Source organism: Eublepharis macularius, chromosome 14, assembly GCF_028583425.1.
Source record: "Eublepharis macularius isolate TG4126 chromosome 14, MPM_Emac_v1.0, whole genome shotgun sequence".
Classification (NCBI taxonomy): domain Eukaryota; kingdom Metazoa; phylum Chordata; class Lepidosauria; order Squamata; family Eublepharidae; genus Eublepharis; species Eublepharis macularius.
The window spans coordinates 7,201,862-7,226,691 of record NC_072803.1 but is presented as its reverse complement, the minus strand read 5'-3'; the positions used below and the strand labels follow the sequence as shown (position 1 = coordinate 7,226,691).

The following is a 24,830-nucleotide window of genomic DNA, read 5'->3' as shown; positions in this document are numbered from 1 at the left end:
AGAGAAAGGTGTACACACCCTGGGCTGGGCTCTTTGCCTCAAACGCAGCTGGATTTTGAAAATGGCTTCTCTGTCCCCCTCCAGCAAATGACTTCATCATGATGAAAGTAAGCATCGTTCAACTCCCTGTCCTTTCCCAAGCTATTACTGGAAGTCAATGTGACTGTTCCTAGAGTTGCCAGCCTCCAGATGGGGTCTGGAGATCTCCTGAAATTAGAACTGCTGTCCACAGACTACAGAGATCAGCTTCCCTGGAAAAAATGGTTGCTTTGGAGAGTTGACTCTATGGAATCTTACCCTGCTGAGGATCCTTCTCTCCCCAAATCCTGCCCTCCTCAAACGTTACCCCCAAATCTCTAGGAATTCCCCAATCTGGAGTTGGCAACCCTACCCCCCTGCCCTGCTAGTTGATAAAGGAGTTGGTTAAGGAGCTGGGATCGTTTGACCGCAATGGAGATAAGGAGGCGTGGGCTGTTGCCAGTTCCAAGGCTGCTACTGAAGTGTTGCCAGGAACACGCAACTCACAGGCAAGGTGGACTGGGGACAAAAGCAGAAGTCAAGCGCTTTGAAGTTCGCCTCCTGCGTTGTGATTTCATTGGCTTCTTCCCTCCCTCCCGCAGACGGAGCTTTCTCTGCAAAAAGAGCAGCTGCAACTCAAGATCATAGAGATTGAAGATGAGGTGGATAAATGGCAGAAAGAGAGGGACCGCATCAAGGTGAGAATGGCTAGCCCCTCCCTCCCGCCCTCTCCTTTTCCAGCCTCCCCCCCCTCCGCCACCCTTCACTTTCCATATGTCTCAGATGGTTTCCTCCTTCATCATCTCGCCTACCTCCCTTCCTTGCTCTTTTCTCTCCAGTTTTCTCTTGTCATGTTCCCTGTTCTTCTCTCTTTTTTTTTTGCACATTCTCACCTCTTGCTCACTTTCTTTTCGCACATCTCTGTAGAGCCTGACCAACCACAGGCATCCAATGCCTCAGAGAGAGGGAAAGGGGGAAAAAAAACTTGGCAGAAAGCCCACCAAACACAACAGTCCCCCACTCAGAAGTCTATCATGAGCATTACGTTTCGTCTTCTGGGTTTGCCAAAGATGCCTGCTTATCTTCCCCGCCAGGGCTCGTCCCTGAAGGTCTGAAGGCATTGCAGAAATTATGTCAGGCAAAAACGGCAAAGCCTGTGCGCTTTCCAAATCCCCAGAGAACTTGCAGCATGCAAACTTTCGCTATCTGAATTCACCGTGTCCCGTGTTAATATAATCTTAATTGCACTTCGAGTTGTCCAAACCTTTGATTAGCAAACGGTTTGAGGCGTTGCCCAGCCATTTGGACAAACGGAACATGTTGGTTTGAAGCAGGGATGTAAATGTTCTCCTCTCACCCGGAGAAACGAACAAGTGCCTTTTTCTTTCCTTTATGATTTCTTGGATGTTCCATGATTCAGGTAGGCTTGCTTGGCACCTCTCTGTTCACCAATAAAGTAGTTATTGTCTGTACGCATTGACACCTACCTCTTAAAGAGGTATCAAACTATTCCAGTTCCCCTCAGCTTTGCCCTGGACTAACTTCCCACCTTCCGCCAGGTGAGGCCTGGAGATCCCTAAGAATTATAACTGATTTCCAGAGGGCAGAGATCTTGGAGGAAAAGGCTGCTTTGGAGGCTGGACTCTATGCATTATACCCAGCCGAGGTCCCTTCCATTCCCAAACCCCACCTTCCCTATGTTCTAGCCCAAATCTCCAAGAATTTCCCAATCTGGAGACAGCAACCTTAAGAAACTCAATGGTCTTTTGTACTAAGTAAGGCAAGTTCTACCAATTATATCATCATCTTGGTTGGCCTCATACCCCAGGAGTTGCTATTTTAGAAGCTGGCCTCCCAGGGCAGCATCATATCAGTTTTGTCTGAACATGCATGCTGCAGAGAGTGTACAAAAAAGATACTTTGAATAATCCTAATGTTTCTGGTTTTTTTCTAATTGTCCTAATGACTCAACAGGCCTTAAACCAATATCTGCTTGTGGTTTCTTTGCTCAGAGCTCCAGGCAGCTGTCAGGGAACTCAGAGTTGACAACTGAGTTGAGAATTTGTGTGTGGGTGGAAATGCTCTCAGTAGAAGCCACTAACTTTGTTAGATTCAAAGAAGTCTGAGACGCTGTCCTCTCATAAAGTGATGTGGTCACAGCAGGGAGACGGATTGCACCTTTGCCACAGGTGAGATCATCATGCCAGTGAACACCCTTTGAGGCTTCTTGCTTACTTTGTTTACTCTTAACAATCCCAGACATCGTGACAGTGTTCTTTCCCCCCCACTTATTCCAGTGCAGAGTCACAAAATTAGCCCTTGGCAGGCGATATTTAGCACAGAGATCACAAACGCCCAATTAACAGCTACTCCTTTTGGGCTTTCTAAAACATAAGATGACATGGTTAGTTCTTGCTGAGCTTATCATTCCAAACTGCATGTTGGATGCTTTTCCATACAGAAATGCCCCCTTCCTGTAGAAGACTAGCAAATCAGGAAAAAGGGTTTAAGCATAGTTTTCTCCAGGGCTTTTTTTCTGGGAAAAGAGGTGGTGGAACTCAGCGGTGGAACTTAAGACCGCACAATGACGTCACTTTGGGTCAGCTGGAACAAGGGGGGAGTTTTTTAAAGTTTAAATTGTCCTCAGTGAAAATGGTCACATGGCCAGTGGCCCTGCCCCCTGATCTTCAGACAGAGGGGAGTTTAGATTGCCCTCCACACCGCACAGCAGCACAGAGGGCAATCTAAACTCCCCTCTGTTTGGAGATGTGACCATTTTTAAGAGGTGCCGGAACTCCATTCCCTGCATTCCTGCTGAAAAAAAGCCCTGGTTTTCTCCCTTATCGTTTTTTTTTTTGAAGGTCAACTCCAGCTATGCAGGTAAACAAGACTAGAATGTCCGGATCATAGTAGCAAATTGTTTCCAAGTAGTCTCTTCCTGTTTTGGTCTCTGTTTAGAACTTTACTACCAATGAGAAAGCCACGGTGGAACAGCATTTCAAGGAGCTGATCCGTGACCTGGAGAAGCAGAGAGATGAAATCAAGGGTGGCCTAGACCACAGGGAGAAGGTCGCCGTGGAGAACATCAGAGAGATTGTGGAGGAGCTGGAAGACAGAGCCAAACTACTGCAAGAGGATAAAGAGACCAGGGAGCAGATAAGCCAGATCAGCGATTCGGTGCTCTTCTTGCAGGTAAGCAGGCTGTTTGCTCCACTGCCCCAGAGAATGAAATCAGAGAGCTGCACAATGCAAGCCAATGGCTCTGTGGAAGAGTATCTGCTTGGCAGGCTGGAAGTCCTAAGTTCAATCCCTGGTGCCTCCATCTAAAAGACAGAAAAAGAAACAACCAGGTGCAAGATGGAAGAGTTTTTTTAAAAGTTTTTTTTATCCCTACATGTTTTGTCTTGAGCTTCTTCAGGGGATCTATTATAAAATGCCATAAGGACAAAATATGTCAATTAAAGCAATAATTAATAAAATTGAAAATGTTAAAACTATAATACAAGAAAACCCATCTGAGTATGTAGAGAAATTTTGCTTTAACAACATCTAACAACATCTAACTCTAACAATTTATTATTTCCAAAATGGAAAGAGCCCAAAATATTTACATGCATGATTCAAAATAAGAGCACGGGGAGACAACGTCAAAACATACGTTCTATGCAATATCTCAAACTTTCACCCTAAGCAAAAATAATTTTAAATTAAGATACCTGAATATCCCTCAGAGCCTATTCCAAATTCTTCTAGAGACGTTTCTTTAGTAACATCCGAAACTGGAACGATTTATTATTTTCGAAGTGAAAAGAATACAAAAATATTTGCATGCGTAATTCAAGATAGTACGCTAAAACCCAGCATACCTCCCTTGCAGTACGTCACATTTCACCTTGAGCAATGGAATGAAGAAGGTGAAGATACCTGTATGGGAAGAAGAATCCATGCTCAGCACCAGAAATAATGGCATATCCCCTATCTCTCCCCTTACGAAACTTCAACGCCCTTCTCCAGCTGAAGCAATGCCTTTTGCCAACTTCAGCAGTTCTTCCTTCAGCAAAAGCTGGAAGGCTCCTTTGGCTGGAGGAAGGCGTCAACATTTGAGAGGTCTTATCTGTGTTGTTGCTCACTTCTAGCCGTGTGTGTGTGTGGGGGGGGGTCTCCTCCTACTACCTTCTGCTTGCACAATCATTTCCATGGAGAAATGACTTGCTGGGCCTCAGAATGGAGAGGGGGGGGTTGCTGCCACTATGCCAGTTCTCTGCTCCATGAGGACCTCTGCCTTTGCCTGGAGGCTTTCCACCTCTTCTTCCTTGGCGTGGTCTCCTGGCCCCATTTCTCCTTCCCCAGCAGGCTTCATGGGCTCCACCATTGGCCCGGGAATTCCCAAGTTTGGGCTGTTCCTGGCTGCCTTGAGATTGCCCAGATCACTCCCCCCCCTCTATCCTCCGCCCCCACTGCTGGAAGGCAGCTTGTTTCCTTCCTTGCTTGTTGTGCCACGGTGTTAAAAGTCCCAGCTAAGCCTTCACCATCCCAGCTGTTCAGAAGGGCTCTATGTCCAGGCTGCCAAACTAGACAGAGGTCTCAACTGTGACCTCCTGATGAGGAATGGGAGACCGAGGGCCAAGCTACACATGATGAATGACACTTGAACGGCAAGTGGATTGAGTGGAGGGCAAGTGAACAGGGAGAAATACACTTGCTGTTCAAGTGTCATTCGTCATGTGTAGCTTGGCCCCGAGTGCTGGGACAGACTCTGATGGTGAAGGGGGTAAGTCTGGGGGTGCTGCAGGGTTTGTGTCTGGGTAGTTTGCTGAGTGGAGTGGTAGGATACATACTACTCAAACCTGTGTCCCAAGGAATCATGCCAGTTATGCATATTTGCAGTGATTTACTGAATTAGGGCCAAGCTACACATGACGAATTACACTTGAATGGCAAGTGTATTTCTCCCTGTTCACTTGCCCTCCACTCAATCCACTTTCCGTTCAAGTGTCATTCGTCATGTGTAGCTTGGCCCTTATTCTTCATCAGTTAGCCGTGGCAAGGAACTATCCAGGGTCCTGGAGCCACTCAACAGGACCAACTGCAGGTTTGGGGGACCTCTGAGCAATGTGGCCTCTCGTGGCCTCCCCAATAAGCCTGCCACCCCATTTATTGATACACGCCCCCCCTTCTGCACAGTAAGATTGAAGGAGAGTGGAAGAGTAATCTCTGCTTCCTTCAGATGCGCTCTCCAGCATGAGATTGCTCCAGACCCCTGTGACATCAAAGAATCCTCTGGGGTGATTTCCATTCTTGGTGGGAGAGGATGGGGCAAGTGTTTAAGGCTGGCAGTTGACCCTCTCTACCAAGCTGCATATTTTGGAAGGTTCCCCATGGTGCCAATTCTCAGTGCCAGTCGAGCTGTTTTGATCCCTTGAGATTGCCTTAGCCAATGAACATACCCTTTCAAGCATATCTTCATCTGATCAGTACTTGGCAGCCTTCACCCCCAGCTTCTCTTTATTTCTGTGCCTGGCAGGAATTTGGAGCAATGATGAGGAGCTATACCATCCCACCGTCTCTGCCAACTTACAGCATCCTACTAGAGGGAGAGAATATGAGCCCATCTATGGGGCTCCTTAGGGATGACCTCCTGAACGTATGCATGAGACATGTTGAGAAGATCTGCAAAGCGGACCTCAGTAGGAACTTCATTGAGAGGAACCATATGGAGAATGGTAAGGAAACCAAGGCGCCTTGGGTGTCCTAATCCAGTTTAGAACCAGACCCAGTTGCCCTACCCCATCTGAGAAAGGGCTTCTTTACTTCTGAGATTAACCTTTGTGTACTAGGAAGAGCTTCATTTTGGATTGTATCATCATAGGGTTTTCAAGGTAAGAGATCAGCAGAAGTGGTTTACCATTGCCTTCTTCTGCGCAGTACTAACCAGGGTTAGCTGAAGTGACTCTGCCGTTGTCTCTGAAGATTCCTCCGCCAGTGTGACATTCCACTACTGCTGCTGCCCAGTAGCTTGCCTTCAGGAATTCCTCCATCACCATCAAGATAGTCCAAATGATGTTATTCTCCATTACTATGTATGGATGTGAAAGTTGAACAGTGACAGGAAGAAAACGGATGCATTTGAAATGTGGTGCTAGAGGAGAGTTTTGCGGATACCATGGACAGCCAAAAAGACAAATAAGTAGGTTTTAGATCACACCAAGTCTGAATTCACCCTAGAAGCTAAAAGGACAAAACTGAGGCTATCGTACTTTGATCACATTATGGGAAGACAAGAGTCTCTGGAAAAGTCAATATTAGCAGTCGGAAAAGAGGAAGACTCGGAGAGAGATGGGTGGACTGAATAAAGGAAGCCACGTCCTCCAGTTTGCAGGATCTGAGCAAGTTGGTTAATGATAGGACATTTTGGAGGTTTTTCATTCATAGGGTCACCATAGGTTGGAGGCAATGTGACGGCACATAATACACACACTAGGAAGAGAGGCCATTTTTCAGAAATACAGCATATGTTTTGCATACAAAAGTGCCCAGGTTAATGCTCTCACATCTCCAGCTAAAAGAGATCAGGTTGCAGGGTTTTGTGCTTGACAAGTCATTATTAGTTGAAATAGACAAGTGTGGGCTAGATGTCCCTTCTGACTTCCTAGAAGGAAGCTCCAAATATTCATGAAAAACAAATCTACAGTTATGACTCCCTGCCTTTTTAGCCAGAGGAGCCATAGATCAGCTGTAGAGGGCATCCTTAGCATACAGAAAGTCTCCGATTCTGTTGCTGGAATTTCAGTTTAAAGAGATAGTGGACATTGGAAAAGACCATTGTCTGCATTAGATCTTAGCGAGTCACAAGCTCTGTTCACTTTACAGTAAACATACGTACACATCTATTTGTAAGAAAGAGCCAATGCGCATTCACTTTATAAATGAAACTGAGGAGCAGAACTTGAATAAATGTATGGTTTCAATCAGACGTTCTGCTGTATGTGCATTGAATACAACATGGGAATTACTCAACACACATGTAAAGACAAATCAAGTGCAAACTCTACATGGATTGTACATGTGTTTACTGTAACTTGTCAACAGGGCTGTAGCCTGTTGGTGTAGAAAATATTGGGCTAGACAGACCAAAGGCCTGACTTGGAATAAGGCATGTGTTCATGTACCGAATGCCATAAGAATTGCCTTGCTGGATCAGACGATTAACCCATTCACATTCTGCTCTGAAAAGCAGCCTGCCACGTGTCTCTCCAAGTCCACGAGCAAGATGGACTTTCCCTGTTGTGCGTATCCACAGCTACTGTCATTCAAAGATATACTGCCTTGAATAGTGAAGTTCCACTTAGCTATCATGTCTAATAGCTGTTGACAGATTCTGCAAATGAGTCTGCTAATGATTTTCTACAGCCATCTAGGCAAGTTTCTACCAGTTTCTTTTTGTGGTGGTGAGTAGAGATGAGCACAAACCAAAATATGAACCAAAGTTCATCACTAACCAGGCCAGCTCATGGTTCATGAACAGGTGGTTCGTCAGAGCCCATTTCTGACAAACCACCATGAACTTTAGGCTGGTTTGCTTGGTTCATTTTTTGGTTTGTCACTGCAGACAGCCTGGCACGGATCACTTTCCTGGGCAACAGAGGGTGGGGCTTTCTGCAGACCTTCTGCTGCCCTGAAAGTTTTCATGAACCAAATGAACTGGTTCACGATAGGAGCAAGTTCGTGAAAGTTCGTGGTTCATGAAACACGACAAACCACAAACCACACGGTTTGGTATTTTCCTGGTTTGTGCCCATCTCTAGTGGTAAGTTCTATAAGTTTAACTTGTTGGGTGAAGAGCTACTGCTTTGGCACTCTAGAAGTGCTCTAGTGTTCAGTTGTCAGCACCACAGGTTGGCATGGAATCTGGAGCATTCCAACCGGGACATGGCACGGGTGCTTTTCCGCTGTTCTTTCTTTTGAGGCAAGTGCAGCTGCCGTCATTGTGGCTAATAACTGGTGTAATTCTGGGTCACATGCAGCTTCCTGACAGCTGCTCCACATCATATCTCCAGCAAAAAGATTGTAGTGATGAGGAGACCTTCATCTGTTTCATGTCTCAGATACTTATCTGCAAAAATGGTGATAATATTTCTCCACCTCCCAAAGAGCTTTGGAAGCAAAAATGAATTAAATCTTGGCAGCTCTGGTGCTGAGAACCAGATTAAGGCCAAGATAGCTCATCTCTGCCCTCGGGATAGAAAGCACTTTGCCTGGGGCAAGAGGTATGATGGGGCAGAGTTGAGTAATGGCGCCATCACCTTTCCCATTGTGTGGAGAAGATGAGGATTGCGACAAGGTCAGAGAAGTGGGGGGAATCCTTTGATGCTGCTCTTGATGAAGGTTGCTGTGGAAACCTGAGATCCTTATCATTTCATTAAGATCCGTATCAAACATGCCTCTATTTATTCCTTGGCAAAGGTCTTGCAAAGCTCTCTAGGCTTCAAGCACATCTAAAGTGCTGCAGACAGATAGGGACACTTCAATGAGATAGCTTGATACAAAGAAGCAAATTAAATATAGAAAGGGATGAATGCAATCCAGGGTGTGGTTTGCACTCATATCACAGGCCAGTTTGTCTAGTACTCATAGTGTAAAGATGGATTTGGAGAAAGACGTTAGCAGGGTGAGAAGGTGCCATCACATAGAATGCAAAGATAGTGAGTGGCTTTGTACCATACGGAGAGAAAAGGGTAGTCTGTGGCCCCTGAGAGCTTATGTTTGTAATGATCCCGGTTTTATCAGCCCCCTGGTAAGAAAGCTACAGACTTCACTATTATTATTGTAAACAGTGAGGGACCATAGACTTCACTACTATTGCTATAAGTATGATCCTATTGGGTAGTTCCTATGCTGTTTAATATATCAGTCACCAATTTTTTTATGCTCTTTTTCAACATTGTTAACCCTTCCTTCCTTCCTTCTCTTGCAAATTGCATATATACCCAGGGGTCATTTCATAGAAAAAGAGCTGCAGGAACTCATTAGCATAACTCATTAGCATGTGCCACGCTCCTTGACACCACCAGAAATGTGTTATTAGCATAACTTATTTGCATACACCACACCCCCTGACCTCACCTATCCTGGCTGTTTTGGATCCAAAATTGGGCCCAAAATGGCAAAAAAGGGCTGAAAATGGCTGCAAAGGGCCCCAAAATGGTCAGAATTCGGCCGCTGCTGAGCAGGAGAGTGATCCACCCCCATCAGAGGCCTGATCCTGGCTGTTTTGGGCCCAGTCCCAGCTGTTTTAGGCCCGATCCTGGCCATTTTGAGCTCAATCCAGGCCAAAACGGGCCCAAAATGGCCAAAAATCAGGTGGGTGGGGCCACCTGACATGTGACCTCTTTAGAGAACTACCGGAACTGCGCTCCTGCACGTTCCCCCTCAAAATGAGCCCTGTATATACCCATTACTTGTATATTGAAATGTTGGGATGTTGATTGCATTGATTCATACTACGTAATCCACCTTGAGTCTTAGTGAGAGAGGAGGACTATAAATGAAGTAAATGAATACATAAATAAATACTATTGTCCAAACCTCCATGCTTTATCTGTCACATGGCAGTATCTGTCACTGATCTGCCTTGCAAGGTTGTTGTTGCAAGGATTGCTGAGATGATTTATATGACGAGTTGTGAAAAAACTTCAACGGTGGTGTATAAATCACCGTTGTTGTTCTTAAAGGAACATCCCATGTTGTCTTTGATGAAGTGTTTGAATCACCTTTCCCTTTGCCCTGCACAATGCATCTTATCATTTCCTAATAAAACTACAAAAATGTTTACCTTGGCTAAGTACGCAAAGATCTGCAAGGTGTTTTATACACGGGGTGTGTGTGTGTGTGTGGGGGGGGCTTAGCAAGATACTGAAGAGCTTTAAGGTGACTAAAAGCAGAATAGGATTTTTGTTGTTGTTGTTATCTAGGTGACATTTCGGCCAAAGGAGAAAAATGATTGCATCCCTTGTCCCCCTCAGCAAAACTCTCCCCTCCCCAGTAAAAATGGCATTTAATAGCTGGTTCCATAGTTGGTGTCTCATTTTAAGAGGACCATGATGCAATTTTCACAGCTGGCCGAGTCTGTGGGTAGCTTCCAAGAGCCTAGATAAGTGGCTGTCTCCTTCAGCATGAGTTGGAAAATGCACCTGGATGGAACAGAAAACTCTGCTGTGATTGATAATGGACATTAGTAGGTGGTCATAAAATACAGGTTAGGTTGTAAAATGCCAGTTTTCATGATTTGAGGCCTCTTCTTTATCAGTGGGATTTCTGCTTGTAAACCCACTTAGGATACAACCACATGTGCTCCTAAGATAGAACAAGTGACCTTTCCTTTCTAGTTCTTCATGTGGTGATGACGAGTCTCACCGTTACAACCATTTCTCTTCATACTCAGTCCAGCACCTGATCTCTTTAGCCAATTACTAACGACCACCTTTGGCTTCAGGCTTCCATTTTCAGATGGAATTCGATCTCCTTTAAGAACTTAAGGAGTCTCTGATGAATCAGATCCAAGTTCCATTTAGTACAGCATTCTTTTTTCAACCAGGGTTAGCTAGATGCTCCTGAATTACTCACAGCCAGGCAGAAAGATGTTCAACTCTGGTTGGTTTGTCCCAGCATCTGAGACCCAGAGATATGCTCTCTGAATATGGAGGAACCTGAGCAAGAGTCTAGTAGCACCTATAAGACTAAAAAAAAAATGTGGTAGGGTATGAGCTTTTGTGAACAACGGCTCACTTCTTCAGATACAGCTAGAATGTGAGTCCATTATATCCTGGAGAGTGGAGTGATTGCAGAAGCAATCATACCCTACCGCAAATGTTGTTAGTCTTATAGGTGCTACTGGACTCTTGCTCTTTTCTACTGCTACAGGCAGACTAACACTGCTACCCATTTTGATCTACTTCCATGGAAGTACCTGTTCGCTATCATTGTTTGTTTCTGGGCATTGTGATCCAATAAGATAATCTTCAGTTCCAAATGTACCAAGCTGACGTCATCTTTGTTCTCTTAAGTTGCTGCAGTCAGTGGTGGCTGGAAGAGAGGGATAGATCAACTCTTCCCTTTGAGTGCTAGAATTATTATGGAAATGGGAGGGAGCTCTTTGAATAAGCACGTGGTCTACAAGGGATTGGCATCACTGAAAATAAACATGGTATGATGTGAAATCTCTACTCGTTCTGGTTATTACACATGTAGTTCATCTTATGATCCTGCAGAGAACATGTAAACATTTAGGGCAAAGATAAGTGTTTGCATCTGAGGAATGCCTCTCCACCATGTTTAGTGCTCGAGGTGGTTTACAGCATGTATCCAGGCACTGCCTGTGGTATAGCCACAGTTGTCTCTTCTTCAAATAAGCCTTTTCTTTCCTCATTTGAAGAGAATCTGGTTGTTGTTTTTTCATTTGATGTCATGAAGCTGACTGAAATCTTTTTTCTGCTCTCCCAGGGGATCACCGTTTCATGATGAACAACTACTCTGACTGGAACCAACCAGACAGTCTGAAGAGATTTTCCATGTTCTTGACTCCGAAAGGTACAGATCTGAGCTTCCTCAAAACCACTCTGCCTAGATTCATACTTGGTTTTGTGCATATTGAGAAGTCCCTTCACCTGTTTTTAAAAACATTCCTTCAGTGTTGTCGAGTGCCTTCATGTCCACCTGGCTGATGTTTTTCTTTCTTTCTTTTTTTAGTACCAGTTTCTTTCACCTCATTTGCCCTCACTGACCTTATTTGCCATCACTGCTGTTCGATTTGATTGGTGGTGGAGACATGCATGATTTTTGTGAACAATATCTCAGCACTGGGTCACCACAGCCTTTCAGATTAGGTTGTGCCTTGGCCAAAAGAGGACAAGGGCAAAAGTGAAGAAGGCAGTAGCAAAAAAGAAAATCAAGGAATGGAAGGGCTCGAAGTACCATTGAAAGATGAGCTTTTTGAGAAGGGCTATCTTGAATATTCTGATCTTGAGCAAATACTGAAATTAGAGATATCCTGGTGGAAGCTAATATGTATGGCTCTTTCATGCTTCTCTGGTATAGTGTAGTGGTTAAGTAATTGGGCAGTAGTGCAGCACTTTGTGGGTCCACAGGTTCTCCTGCCATGAACTCATCAGGGAAGCCACATCTCTCAGCCCCAGCTCCCCAGCTGCCTTGTGAAGATAATAACACTGACTTGGTTCACCACTTTGAGTGGGTGCTAATCTGTCCAGAAAAGCAGTACACAAATGAGCTGTTATTATTGTTATTATTATTACAGTCCTCTTGAACTTTATTTACTTATTATATTAGATTTTTAGTCCACCCTCCCTGCCAGGCGGGCTCAGGGCGGAGTACAACATTTCAATTTATGTAAATAAGAAAGAATTTTGCCCTGTATGGTTTTGTCTGGCAGAAAGGTGGTGGTGAGCGAGCCTTGGCTGCTTCTAGGATGGCCTGGAGGGGGGGGAATGTCCTGTCCCTTTAATAGATACTTAGAAGAATATTATTTAGAAAGTGATGTTATTTACCTCCACACCTTGAAAAGTTTCAGCTACCCATTTTTCTCCAGGCCTGCGAGCAACCTGTTAATTCCTCTAGGAAACTGGATCGCTAGAAGATGGCATTTTTGGCTTGCCATCTGTTCTTTAAAAAGGAACCATTCTGTATGTATTGATTTCAGAAATACTCATGAAAAAGTGGAGATGTGCCATAGCTGCAAACATTAATTTTTATTTAATATACTAAAAGGATGCTCCCACCCCCAGTAAACTTCTGGTCATGTTCTGATATGATAATACGTCATTTTCTTGTGATCTCCTAAAACCTTCCTTTCCTAGAGATCCGCAGGTAGCGTCTCGGTCTCTCAGGGCTTTTTTTTCCAGGAAAAGAGGTGGTGGAACTCCCAAGAGGGAAATGAGGAAGAAACACACAGGCCCCCTTAGAAAACGGCCATTTCCTCCAGGGGAACTGATCTCTATCTGGAGATTGGGGGGCAGGGCCACTGGTCACAAGAGGTGCTGGAACTCCATTCCACTGCGTTCCCGCTGAAAAAAAGCCCTGCCTCTACATATCTCTTGGCATAGGTTGAGGCCAGACATTTGTTTGTGGATATCATGTGGCTCAGACAAAGAGAGTCCCCACCAGTGTATTAAGAATGGGATGGGCCAGATTGCCTCCTTCTTCTCCAGGCTCAGCTCTTCTCAACTCAATGGGTCATGTTGGCCCCAGAGTTTATGCTAATGGACACATTTTATACAAAGGGGGGGGGGAAGTATGCAATGGGAGGCTCCGTTTTTGTGCAAATTTTATGGAATTTAATATGCTAGTTTGCTTCTTAGATAGAAGAGAAAGATAAGATTACAAACAAATGGAGAGTATAGACAAATACTAGGGTTGCCAAATCTGAGTTGGTAGATTCTTGGAGGTTTGGGGATGGAGTAGGAGGGTCGAGCTTGGGGATGGAAGGGAATACAGCAGGGTATAATGCCGTACAGTCCACCCCCCCAAAGCTGCCATTTTCTTCAGGGAAACTGATCTATATTGTTTGGAGATCAGTTGTAATGCCAGAAAAATCTCCAGACCCCGCCTGGACGTTGGCAACCCTAAATACTGTCTGATTCGATGCCATTCCCCTTCCTTCCTTTTTGTCCCCTGACATTTCCCTTCCTTCTATCCTTTCCCGCTGTCTCATTTTCTCTTCCTTTCCTTCCTTCCCTTCTTTCAGTTAGAACAAAGTCCAGTGTGTCTTCCTAGGGGCTAGGGCTGCTTCTTCTGTAGATGGTTGTGCAATTGAGGGTGAGGGATGAGAATAAACTCAGCTCATTCTGGACATCTTCTCTGCTTGTGGAGGATTGTTGCAATAGTAACGCTAGGCGGGTCCTGAATCCGCCCATTTTGATGGGCACAGACTAATTCCTGAACTGGCTTCTCTTGTACAGGAGGCAATTACAACACCCGGGCATGGGAATATTCTACCATTCAGAGCGAGGAAACGATTGCCTCCGGGAACTCTGCCTTCTCGCTGAAAGGTACCCTCCTCCTCTCCCTTCTCTCACTCCTCAAACCAGCGTCTACCTTTTAGGCCTGCCACCATTTTCTAAGCCCTGCTCCTGTGCTTTGAACAGCAGCCTGACTTACATAAATTAGGCAGGCAAAAATTTCCCTAGCATGGAGATACGGCCCAACAGCTCTGGGGCTTTGCTTTCTTTCCAGCTGGTACAGAGAGAGCCAGACTAGGCAATGCAGGTTTGAATCTCCACTCTGCCATGGAAACTAGCTAGGTGACCTGGGCCAGTCACATAGTCTCAGCCTAAAATGTCTCACAAGGTTGATAGGAGGATAAAATGGGATAATGGAGAACAAGGGGAGCTACTTTTGGTCCTCATTGGCAGAGGTGAATTGAAAGCCAGTTTGGTGTAGTGGTTAAGAGCAGCAGGACTCTAATCTGGAGAGCCAGGTTTGATTCCCCACTTGTCCACTTCAGCTGGGTGACCTTGGGTCAGTCACAGCTCTCTTGGAGCTCTCTCAGCCCCACCCACCTCACAAGGTGATTGTTGTGGGGATAATAATGGCATACTTTGTAAACCGCTCTGAGTGGGCATTAAGTTGTCCTGAAGGGCGGTATATAAATCGAATGTTGTCGTTGCTATTGTTGTTGATTGAGGAGAAAGCCTGGGTATAAATGAAGCCAATATTCCACACTGGCTCTCTCTATTCAGTTCAGAAATGATGGACAAAGCAATGGAGAAGTCTCAATGTGTTAGATTCATTTCAGTGGCACCAGCATGATGCAGTGTTTTGAACATTGCGCTAAATTCCAGGAAATCTGGATTGACACCCTTACTCTACCCACAAAACTTTCTGGCTGACCTTAGTCCAATCACTCCCTCTCAGCCTAACCTACCTCACAGGGTTGTTGTGACGGCAGAAATGAAAGCTGTATACCACCCTGAATTCTTTGAAGAAAGGGTGGGCTGCAACACGTGCTATATAGATTTCAGGACCTGCTAATCTGGAACTCTGAAATTTAGAGGAGTGGAATTTTGGAAGCTCGTCTTTAGTGCAGCTTAACAGGAAAACTTGTATAGCCAGTTCCTCTGTAGAGCTGTCTGCAGATTGGATGCTAATTATGAAAAGCCAGGCATTTAACTAGAAGGTGGCAGAGATGAATTGTCAGAAAGTGCTCTTCAAGCAGTGTTAACCAGCCTTTAATGTGTGGGTGAACTCATCACTGCAGTTCAGCAAAACTTAAGAAAGAAAGAGATAAATAGGACAAGGGAAAGGCGTTCTCAAGCAATAGATGACACAAAGCTCAGAATCTGTAAACATTCCTTACAACGCCAGCTGTGCAAACTAGAACATCTCTGAGGGATTGGGGCCAGGGAGTGCTTAATGGGGGATCCTGGCAAATTTGAGGAGAACTTGGCATCTGGGTATATGCCAGTGGAAGTCAAGTAAATGGGCAGGGTTTGATTTCCATCATTTTCTGGTTTCTATGAATTTCTCATGTTGACTTCTGCTGTTATCTGAAAAATTGCTGCTAAATTTGGACTTGCTGCTTCCCATCACTTTCTCCAGAAGGAAACCAGCACTTCCCACCAGCTTGCTCCTGTATTGTGGGGCAGTCTTGCCCTTGGGCCAAAGGTGGGACCCGTTGCCGAGACTGTGGTCTGCAGTCTTAGTGCAGAGGCTCAGAAACATGTGCCAAAAAGGGCAGCCGATGGAGAAATGCCGACAGTGATTTAGCCCGCCTGAATTTAATGTTGCTTCTTCTATTTTCCAGCGGGCAATGGGACCAAGATGCCATATCAGTTCCCCCCAATTGGCCAGAGTTCACCTGGTGATTTCAGCAAGCAGTCCGATGGGAGCCTCTATAAGAATGGTACTTCAGGGCTTTTGTGCGTGCTTTGATGTTCCTTTCCTCCTTTCCCTCTTTCTTTTCTCTCTTTGGGGAGCGTTTGTTCCAGAGGGCCCCATGGTTGCTGAGATTGCTGTGCCTTTGGACCGATTTGGTGGGGAGGGGGAGGAGGGATTTTGCATTGGAATGAGGTGTGGAAAGCTGAGGACTGGGTACCAGAAATGGCATTTAAGGATAATCACAGCTGCCTTGTATCTCTTCAGCTTACCCTTCCATAGTGAGGCACCAAAGCGCTAAGGCACAGCCACAAACATGGAAGTCCTCCAAGCAAAGCATGCTGGTAAGTGATGGAGCTTGCACTTCACACGTCTTCCACAAAAATGGCCTTAAATGTGTCTAGACTTCTCCTCCCCCCTCCCCCCTCCCTCCCTCCCTTCCTCTCCCCCTTTGTTGCTTTCTTTTCCTTCCTTCCTTCCTCCCTCCCTCCCTTCCTTGAGACTGAGCCCTACGAGGAAAGACTGAGGGCCTTGGGAATGTTTAGTTTGGAGAAGAGGAGGTGAGGGGGGACATGATTGCTCTCTTTAAATATTTGAAAGGCTGTCATTTGGAGGAGGGCAGGGAGCTGTTCCAGTTGGCAGCAGAGGATAGGATGCGAAGCAATGGGCTAAAACTACATGCACAAAGGTACCGGCTGGATATTAGGAAAACCTTTTTCACGGTCAGAGTAGTTCAAAAGTGGAATCAGCTGCCTAGGGAGGTGGTGAGCTCCCCCTCACTGGCAGTTTTCAAGAAGAGGCTGGATGAATACTTGTCAGAGATGCTTTAGGCTGATCCTGCACTGGGCAGGGGGTTGGACTAGAAGGTCTGTATGGCCCCTTCCAACTCTATGATTCTATGATTCCTTCCTTCCTTCCTTCCTTCCTTCCTTCCTTCCTTCCTTCCTTCCTTCCTTCCTTCCTTCCTTCCTTCCTTCCTTCCTTCCTTCCTTCCTTCCTTCCTTCCTTCCTTCCTTGAGTCTAGAGAGAGAAGCTATGTGGACACATTCCTGGCTCCAAAGTTCTTACAGGACAGGTCTGGGAAATTTAAACTCATAGACGAAACCCTAAGAGGGGCAGATCAGCTCCTCTGAGAGTGCAATGTGGCATTCTAGGAAACAGAACTTGCTAGCAGGGATGAGGGGTCACAATACTAGTTCACCATCCCTCACTGAGGGCCAAGCTACAAGTGACGAATGACACTTGAACGGCAAGTGGATCGAGTGGAGGGCAAGTGAACAGGGAGAAATACACTTGCCGTTCAAGTGTCGTTCGTCACTTGTAGCTTGGCCCTCAGTCATTAAAGTGGTTCTCTAAAAACCAATAACAACAAAAAAAACCCCTGTGACCAGAGTACTCAAGGGGGAGAGAGCTGTAGGTAGGGCAATGCTAGTCAGTAACGCTCCTCTACTTACGCATCAATTGAGGAAGAAGTCTACTTCATGAATACACAGGGCCAAGCTACACATGACGAATGACACTTGAACGGCAAGTGGATTGAGTGGAGGGCAAGTGAACAGGGAGAAATACACTTGCTGTTCAAGTGTCACTCGTCATGTGTAGCTTGGCCCATAGTGGTCTTGGGATGTAGGGAAAGTGATTAAAGAGGATGAAGAAAAGAGATCTGGCTAAGCTCTATTGATGAGGAAGATCTTGATTTTTTAAACAAATACTTAACAGTATGACATTTAGAGATAGAAGACTGATCGTCTGCATATTTCATTATCTTGGGAACCAGATGAGACTATGGCAGTGTGCTATAAGCCCTCCCCAAACTGGGATGTCCTTTAAAGTCCCGAATCACTCCAATATGCTCTGAGCATATCTGCAAGAGTGTGCCTGATTACTGCGGCCTGCGTGTGGCAGAGATTGCATTCTGTTTTGGACCTAGGGTTGCCAACTCTGGTTGGGAAATTCCTGGAGATTTTGGGAGCAGAATCTAGGGAGGCTGGAGTTTGGAAACCAGACTATGATGTCATAAAGACCACTCTCCAAAACAGCCATCCCCCCCCCTCCGGGGAAGTGTATGCCTTTATGTCTGCAGATCTGTTTAATTCCAGGAGATCTCCATGCGACGCCTGAAGGTTGGCAACCTTATCTGAAACCTTGACTGGGACTAGTGCTAGCAGATGACTTTCCACTATACCACACCCTTTCCTCTTCACTCTGACTGATAGGTCAAGATGGGTGTTAGTCTGTCTATAGCAGTAGAAAAGATCAAGAGTCCAGTAGTACCTATAAGACTAACAACATTGGTGGAAGAGTATGAGCTTTTGTGTGTCACAGCTCACTTCTTCGGATAGCAGATACCATCTGAAGAAGTGAGCTGTGACTAAAGGTGGGCATGATCCAAAAAAAATTACCGATCCAGCTGATCGTGGATCAGCGCCGGCGACGATCCCGAATTAACGATCCACACCGATTATCTCCCGTGTCCGATCCATGGATCGTGGATCGTGGAGGTCAAAGCAGGCCGCGCTGCTATTCCCAGCGATGTGGGAAGATGCGTGGTGGCAGCAGCTGCCGGGCCCAGCGGGCACGGGGAGACAGCGACGAGCCGCCTCCCCTCAGGGGGTGGGGGGTCTGGCCGCTCATCTGTGTTTGGCCATCAGAGCTGCCTATCAGGGTTTGCAGGGATGAGATTGGAGTGCTCATGGCTACAGAACACCCCCTCCCTCCTCCCTCTCTTGGGTGGTTTCTCCCAACTGGTAACTGCTTTGCTGCTCCATGGTTGGAAGGAAGCCCTGCTGATCAAGGAAAGCTGGGCTTCCATTCGGGTTTCCAGGGCGACAGAAGGAGGGCAAACACAGCTCAGGCATTCCCCTGGCTCCATTTCCCTGGGAATAGATTATTGGCGCCTGAGTGTCTGGCTTCCCGATCCGAGCACGATCGCCCTGATCAAGCCCTGATCAAGGCCCCTCCTGACTGCTGCATCATTGGCCGTGGACAAGCACGATCCATCGATTCATGATCGCGCGATCGCCATTATCGTGGGTTTTTTTTCCCGATAGTAATGCGGATCGTGCCCATCTCTAGCTGTGACTCACGAAAGCTCATATACCCTACCACCAATTTTGTTAGTCGTATAGGTGCTACTGGATGCTTGCTCTTTTCTATTCTGACTGATGTATTGGTGATCGATTGGGAAATGAACTTCCCCTACTTTCTAAAGCTGGATCGGGAATAACATCACCCTTTGACCCTGAGCTGAGGCTGTGCTTTGGATGCAACTGTAAACTCTGCATTTTCAGTTGGCATGGTGCCCCTTCAGCCTGAAGAGGCTGCCTGCTGCCTCCGAATGGGCTTCTGCTAAGTGAAAACCATAATGTGGGTCTGGTGGGAGGGTTCTTTAAACAAGCCAGGGGCTTGGAAAATGCCCCCTTCTCTGGCCTGCCCATACTATGTGTGGGTACATCACGCATGTCTATTTAGTAGCTAGAGCCACTTGGTCTTTAAATTGCATTTATATTCACCAGTTGTCCCCCAAAAGCAAACAATCAGACTGATAAATAAAGAGTATTAAAAGTCCCAGAATAGATGCACTTCCATTGGACTGCAGAGTCTCGGCAGGAGCTTTTATGGTCTGCTAGGCCAATAATCCAGCTTTTAAAGCCGCTTTAAATATGTATTTGAGTAATCCACATTCTTAGGAAAAGGCCTGTAAATAGGAATTCTCACAGCCAGCGGCACAGCTTTAGGCAGCCAGTCCCACCAGCCCGTTGAGGGTTATTTAAAGGGGAGCTTATTTCCCTCTTTAATTAGGGACAAAATTGGCGCTGTAAAGCAAATGCGTTTTATGTTGCCGGCAGCCATGAAGAGCAGGTATTTGGAGAGAAGCAGCAGGAAAGGGGAGGGGCCGTTCTTGCCAGCCGCCCACTGCAGAGAAGAGACCCTTCATAATGATTATACATCTGAGTTAGTAAAGGTGTTGCTAAAACAATGTTGGGAGGGGAGGTGAAGAACTAATGCTCTCTAGAAGAAAAGCAGGCTGTGCTTCTTGTGTCTCTTGCAAAAATCCACTCTGCTCGGGTTTTCCTCCAGGAGCTCGAGTGCGGGGTGTGGGTGTGGGTGGGTGTTGGAAATTGCTATGTCTCATGTACTGCAGCAGCCAGAAGGGAAGAAGTGCCTTCTATGGAGGGGGCAGCAAGGATCACTTAGGGCCAAGCTACACATGACGAATGACACTTGAATGGCAAGTGTATTTCTCCCTGTTCACTTGCCCTCCACTCAATCCACTTGCCGTTGAAGTGTCATTCGTCATGTGTAGCTTGGCCCTTAGTTAGGACAGCGAGAGCAGCACCTCTCTCGTTTCCTGGGGGTCATTTCCTAGTCTTGTCTCCTGTTGGGCTAAACAGGGCAATATCCTGCTTCTTCTCTCTCCTGCCTTATTCACTCTTCAACAAGATGTAGTCAGATAGCAAGGACTCTGTCCCTCTCTCTCCTCTTCACTCTCAAGTATGTATTTCTTAAATAAACGTTTTGCCTCTTTAAGCAGCACAGCATCACTTCTCTGCTCTGTTTACACTCCGCTAACAGGGAGCATGTCAGAGCAGCAGCAGGGCCAGAAGGACTGGAGGGAAAGAGGAAGCAAGGGGAGCCCAAAGGGAGTCGAGCCCGAAGCTGACAGGTGGCTAGCAGCGGCAGAAGGAGCTGTTGAGGCTGCCACCACCCCTGCCACTGCTAGACTCAACCATCCCTTCTCACAGTTGGGGGGGGGGGTTAAGTCTGCTCCCCCTCTCTGTGAGAAGGGATGGTTGAGTCTAGCAGCTCAACCAGGTAAACTTGCGGGAACACAACACGTGTTGGGCGTCTTGTGTAGTTTAGCTCTGAGAAGGCTGGGGAAAGGGCTGTAGAAGACTGAGCGAGCAACTCTACCTGCCTGCTTCCCGATTCACTTCCTGCCTTCTCCATTGCAGTCTCACTACCGCCCCTTCTACGTCAACAAAGGCAACGGAGTGACTTCCAACGAAGCACCTTGATCCCTTCAATGCGGAAGAAGAGCCAGTGATCCTGGAGGGGGCAAGCAACTGAGAATATTCATGGATGCCCCTGATGCTGTATTAAGCTTGCTGTTCTAATCTCTCTTTGGGGGGGGTGCACTGCGGGGGAAGGATGGAAGGGTCTGGGCCATTCCAGAGGAGCATTCCCCAAATACGTTCCCCATGGTCCCTAGCATTGTTATTCTTCATATCCCCAGTTCTGTCACAGCTGCCAGGAGTCACTGAGACCCCCAGATAAAGCTGGGGATCCCTGTCAGGCCACCAGACCCCACCCAAAATTCATATGCAAACATACCTGCTTGCTAGCATGAATTGACCAGTCACGTGTTCTTTCTATGTGAACCATATATCTCCTTCCTCATTCCCTGCTTCACGTTTATAGCCCACCTTCCACAAAAGGTGGAAGGTACCTCCCATTTTATTTGTACAACAACCCTATGAGGTAGTTTAGGTAGGTAGAAAGTGATTGTCTGGAGGTCACACTCCCTTCTTCCTCTCCCTCAGTGTGCCGTGGGGGGTGCTATTGACTATGTCCTAGTTCCCCAGTGCAAAAAGCTCCCCCAAATTTGCTCCACCTAGCATCCCCCCCCCTCGAGGCATACCGGCTTTTATGTACATATCTGCTTGCTTTAGCGCCTTCTGGTCATTTGCTAGGAGAAACAATAGCTCAGGTAACATATGCATTGATTTGCTTTCCTCGGTCGAGCCAGTATCCTGACACTGTTGTTGCCATCGGAGGTTTTAAACCAACCTGTTGCCTGCATCTTTACCCATTCCCTTTTGCTCCCCCACCCTTGCGTGGCATCTAGCAGATTTTGGACTATGGTGCTTGCTTGTTACCCAGACACTGCCCCAAACCTGTTTGTTTTTAATATCAATAAATATCCCTCAGATTTTATAAGCATTCCTCATTGTCAAAAAAAATGAGGCATAAGGCTGTGTATCCCATTAACATCTCCTTTCCCCCTTGGGTAACCCTCACAAACTAAAGAGCGAGGGAGGGAAAATCTCTCCTGATAATAAAAGATTGATTAGATGTCCTAGCTATTCCCCCCTCCCCTAAGCCTCAGATGATTCCGGCTGATATGTTTTGGTTCAGTTGCTTTGTTTTATTATCTAGAAGAAAAATGATGATTGTTTTGTTCAGGGGTGAAGTTTTGAGATTTATTCTTATTCTGCATTGAATAGGATTGGGGGGGGGAGGGGGAAGGGAAAAGATGTAAGAATTGCAACCCAAACCTAGAGTGTGGGTGATGCAGCACCTGGTGCCAAAATGGTAGGCTAGAATGGTTGTTTTTGTAGGAATAATTTTTCCCAAGGCCCTTAGAATTTGTAACCATGCCAGAAAGTCACGGACTGTCTCCGGCAAGTCCCAAGATTCTTAGCTTCCAGCTTCTCCCCTGGGTGACATGGAGCCCTTTTAAATGCACCACATTTTCACAAGAAAAGATTTGCACCCTACAGATTCTGAAGGCTTGAGAAGCAAGGATGGCATTCCATCTTGGTTTGTTGTCCCCCCCACCTTCCTCCATAGTAAGCTTCCTCCTCAGTCGCCAATGCATGCAAATACACACACATCAAGCACCTGACCAACAGAGGTTACACTTATCACATGCTGAAAATTACTTTGCTACTAATCCCTTTGCAAAACAAAGCTCCAGTCTGCTTTTTATCCATTGCCTTAGACTTTTTAAAAAAATGCAGTGTGAATGTTTCCTCTAGGACATCATTCTACATCCCACTTTTTAAACATTCACGATTCCAAAGAAAGGGAAGCTGAAACATATTTGTAGCGGGGTGAAAACTAGGAAAAATGCACATTTAAAAAAAAAAAGAAATATTATGTAAGGGAGAAGAAAGATACCAAAGGAACATACAGCACTTGATGGACTTTAATTGACTTTTGGCAAGTCGGCGTCTCTGCTGTCAGACGGAAAGGGAGAATGTTAAAACTAAAATGTGAATGGGCTTTGGAACACGGTATGGTCCTTCCTGATCTTGCAGCTGGTTTGCAAATACGTGCTTGCTTAAAATGTGATGAATTAACCTGGAGAGGAGTTGAACTCTTGCAAAGAGGTTACCTTTGCTTCAGCAGCCCAGCTCTTGCAAAGCTTATCTTGCCTGCTTTTTTTTTAATAGAGAAAAAAGCACTGGTGAAGAAGTAAACCTGTTGTAACACATCAGAGAGAACTGGGAACAAAATAGCAAAATAGTAAACAGAAGATAAGATCCCAGGGTGGTATGGAGGGTAACTTGGCTTCTACCAAGTCAGTTTATCACTAAAGAAGAAAATCTTCTGCCCCTCCCCTTCCCCATTTCTGTTTTTCAATCCCTGGGCTCGTCCTCGGACCAGATGCTGTAATGAGAAAGACAAGAGTGGATCTAGGCATGTACAGAACTCAGAACTGATAATCAGATTATTTCCGTGCATTCTGGTTGAAGGACAAAGAATTCAAGTGAAGATGTGCTTTTGACAGGACCTTCGAGAAATCATCAACTGCTAGTTTCAGAGAGAGTAGAAGAGAATAATTAGGCATGGAAAGGAAAGAGTCTCCAAGGACTTTGCCTAACTTGGGTCAATGTGCAAACATTCTGATTTATATTCTCTTAATTTGAATTTATTTTTACAACATTCCCTACTATGGATAGTGTTGCCTTTAAACGTTTTAGGGAAGTTAACGTTATTTGTCTAAAAGCATTTTCTCTCTAAGATCCAGCTTTGTAAGTGTCCCTGAACAGAGTATCAGAATAAAGGATAATGTGGATTTGGGAAAGGTGTGTCCATTTTTATGTAGGGTGTTGGTAACATTTCATGCATTTCTCAGTCTGGAATGAGGACATTTTAGGTATATGCAAATGTATATGGGCATGTGCTGTGACCTGGATAGCCCAGGTAACCCTGATCTTGTCAGATCTCAGAAGCTAAGCAGGGTTGGCCTTGGTTAGTACTTGGATGGGAGACCTCCGAGGAAGATCAGGGTGGCAGAGGCAGGCAATGGCAAAGCACCTCTGTTAGTCTCTTGGCATGAAAATCCCGACAGGGCTGCCATAAGTGGGCTATGACTTAATGGCGTTTTCCACCACCACCACATATGTGCATGTATTTCTTGACCGAGGATGCAGAAGGAATGGCAACGCTACACCCTGCAGTTGAATGCAGGGTGAAATCTGTGTGGCAGCCCCTTCCTCAAGAGGAATACCACGGAGGCTCTTAGGCAGGGTTTATGGGGAACCATAAACAGTTGTGTAAGTTAATACTTTGGTGAGTTAACGTTGGCTATTGCTAGACCTTATTAAACAACCATCATATAACCACTAGACTTGCTGGCTTTTCCACTGGTCTCCAAAGATGCATCTTTAACAATTGCTCCCTTTGCAAATATAGGAGCAGTTGATCATTCTTCAGGTCATGAAAATCTTCCCCTGCTGAGGGATGCAAATCAAGATTCTCTGAATGGTCCAGGAGCTGTCAGGCAGTTTTACCTGGAGCTGGAGGGCCGGGTGAAATTAGTCGGCTGCTACTGATGTCTCAATGCATAGGGAATGGTGGTGGTGGTGAAGATAATATGACATCTAAGTGGCATCTGGGGATGATCCAAGAATACACCTAACACCGTCTAGCAATTGCTGGTGGGTCCAGTTTTGGGCCTTTTTTGGTGGGTCCAGAAGCACAATTAATACGATTTGTGGAGGGTCCAGCTGTGGTGGGACAGCATAGGTGTACATTAATCTAAGAAGTTGATAACTAAAGAAAATAGTAGAAGGAATGAAATCTGGCCCTACCACTTGCATTTCTGGTGGCTGGCCTAAAAGCAAAACCGGACAGCCCCTTAGCCCCTTACCAGGTTGTGGGTTTTTTTACTGGGTGGAGGGGATAGCAGTGCCAGC

The 24,830-nt window shown here is 45.9% G+C and overlaps 1 protein-coding gene across 3 annotated transcripts in view; it reads left to right on the top strand.

Annotated features, from left to right (window-relative positions):
- The window catches only part of TRIM29 (tripartite motif containing 29), a 45,205-nt gene extending 21,489 nt beyond the window's left edge, over nucleotides 1-23,716 (top strand). For 2 of the 3 annotated variants that reach the window (XM_054998261.1, XM_054998259.1), the window contains 8 exons: nucleotides 621-716; nucleotides 2,977-3,210; nucleotides 5,543-5,741; nucleotides 11,518-11,604; nucleotides 13,989-14,078; nucleotides 15,833-15,931; nucleotides 16,171-16,247; nucleotides 20,859-23,716. In XM_054998261.1, the coding sequence (XP_054854236.1) occupies nucleotides 621-716; nucleotides 2,977-3,210; nucleotides 5,543-5,741; nucleotides 11,518-11,604; nucleotides 13,989-14,078; nucleotides 15,833-15,931; nucleotides 16,171-16,247; nucleotides 20,859-20,921 (945 nt within the window). In that variant the 3' untranslated portion in view covers nucleotides 20,922-23,716. The remainder of the gene's footprint in view (nucleotides 1-620; nucleotides 717-2,976; nucleotides 3,211-5,542; nucleotides 5,742-11,517; nucleotides 11,605-13,988; nucleotides 14,079-15,832; nucleotides 15,932-16,170; nucleotides 16,248-20,858) is intronic. The other variant, XM_054998260.1, reaches the window with a different exon arrangement.
- Nucleotides 23,717-24,830: the final 1,114 nt, after the last annotated feature.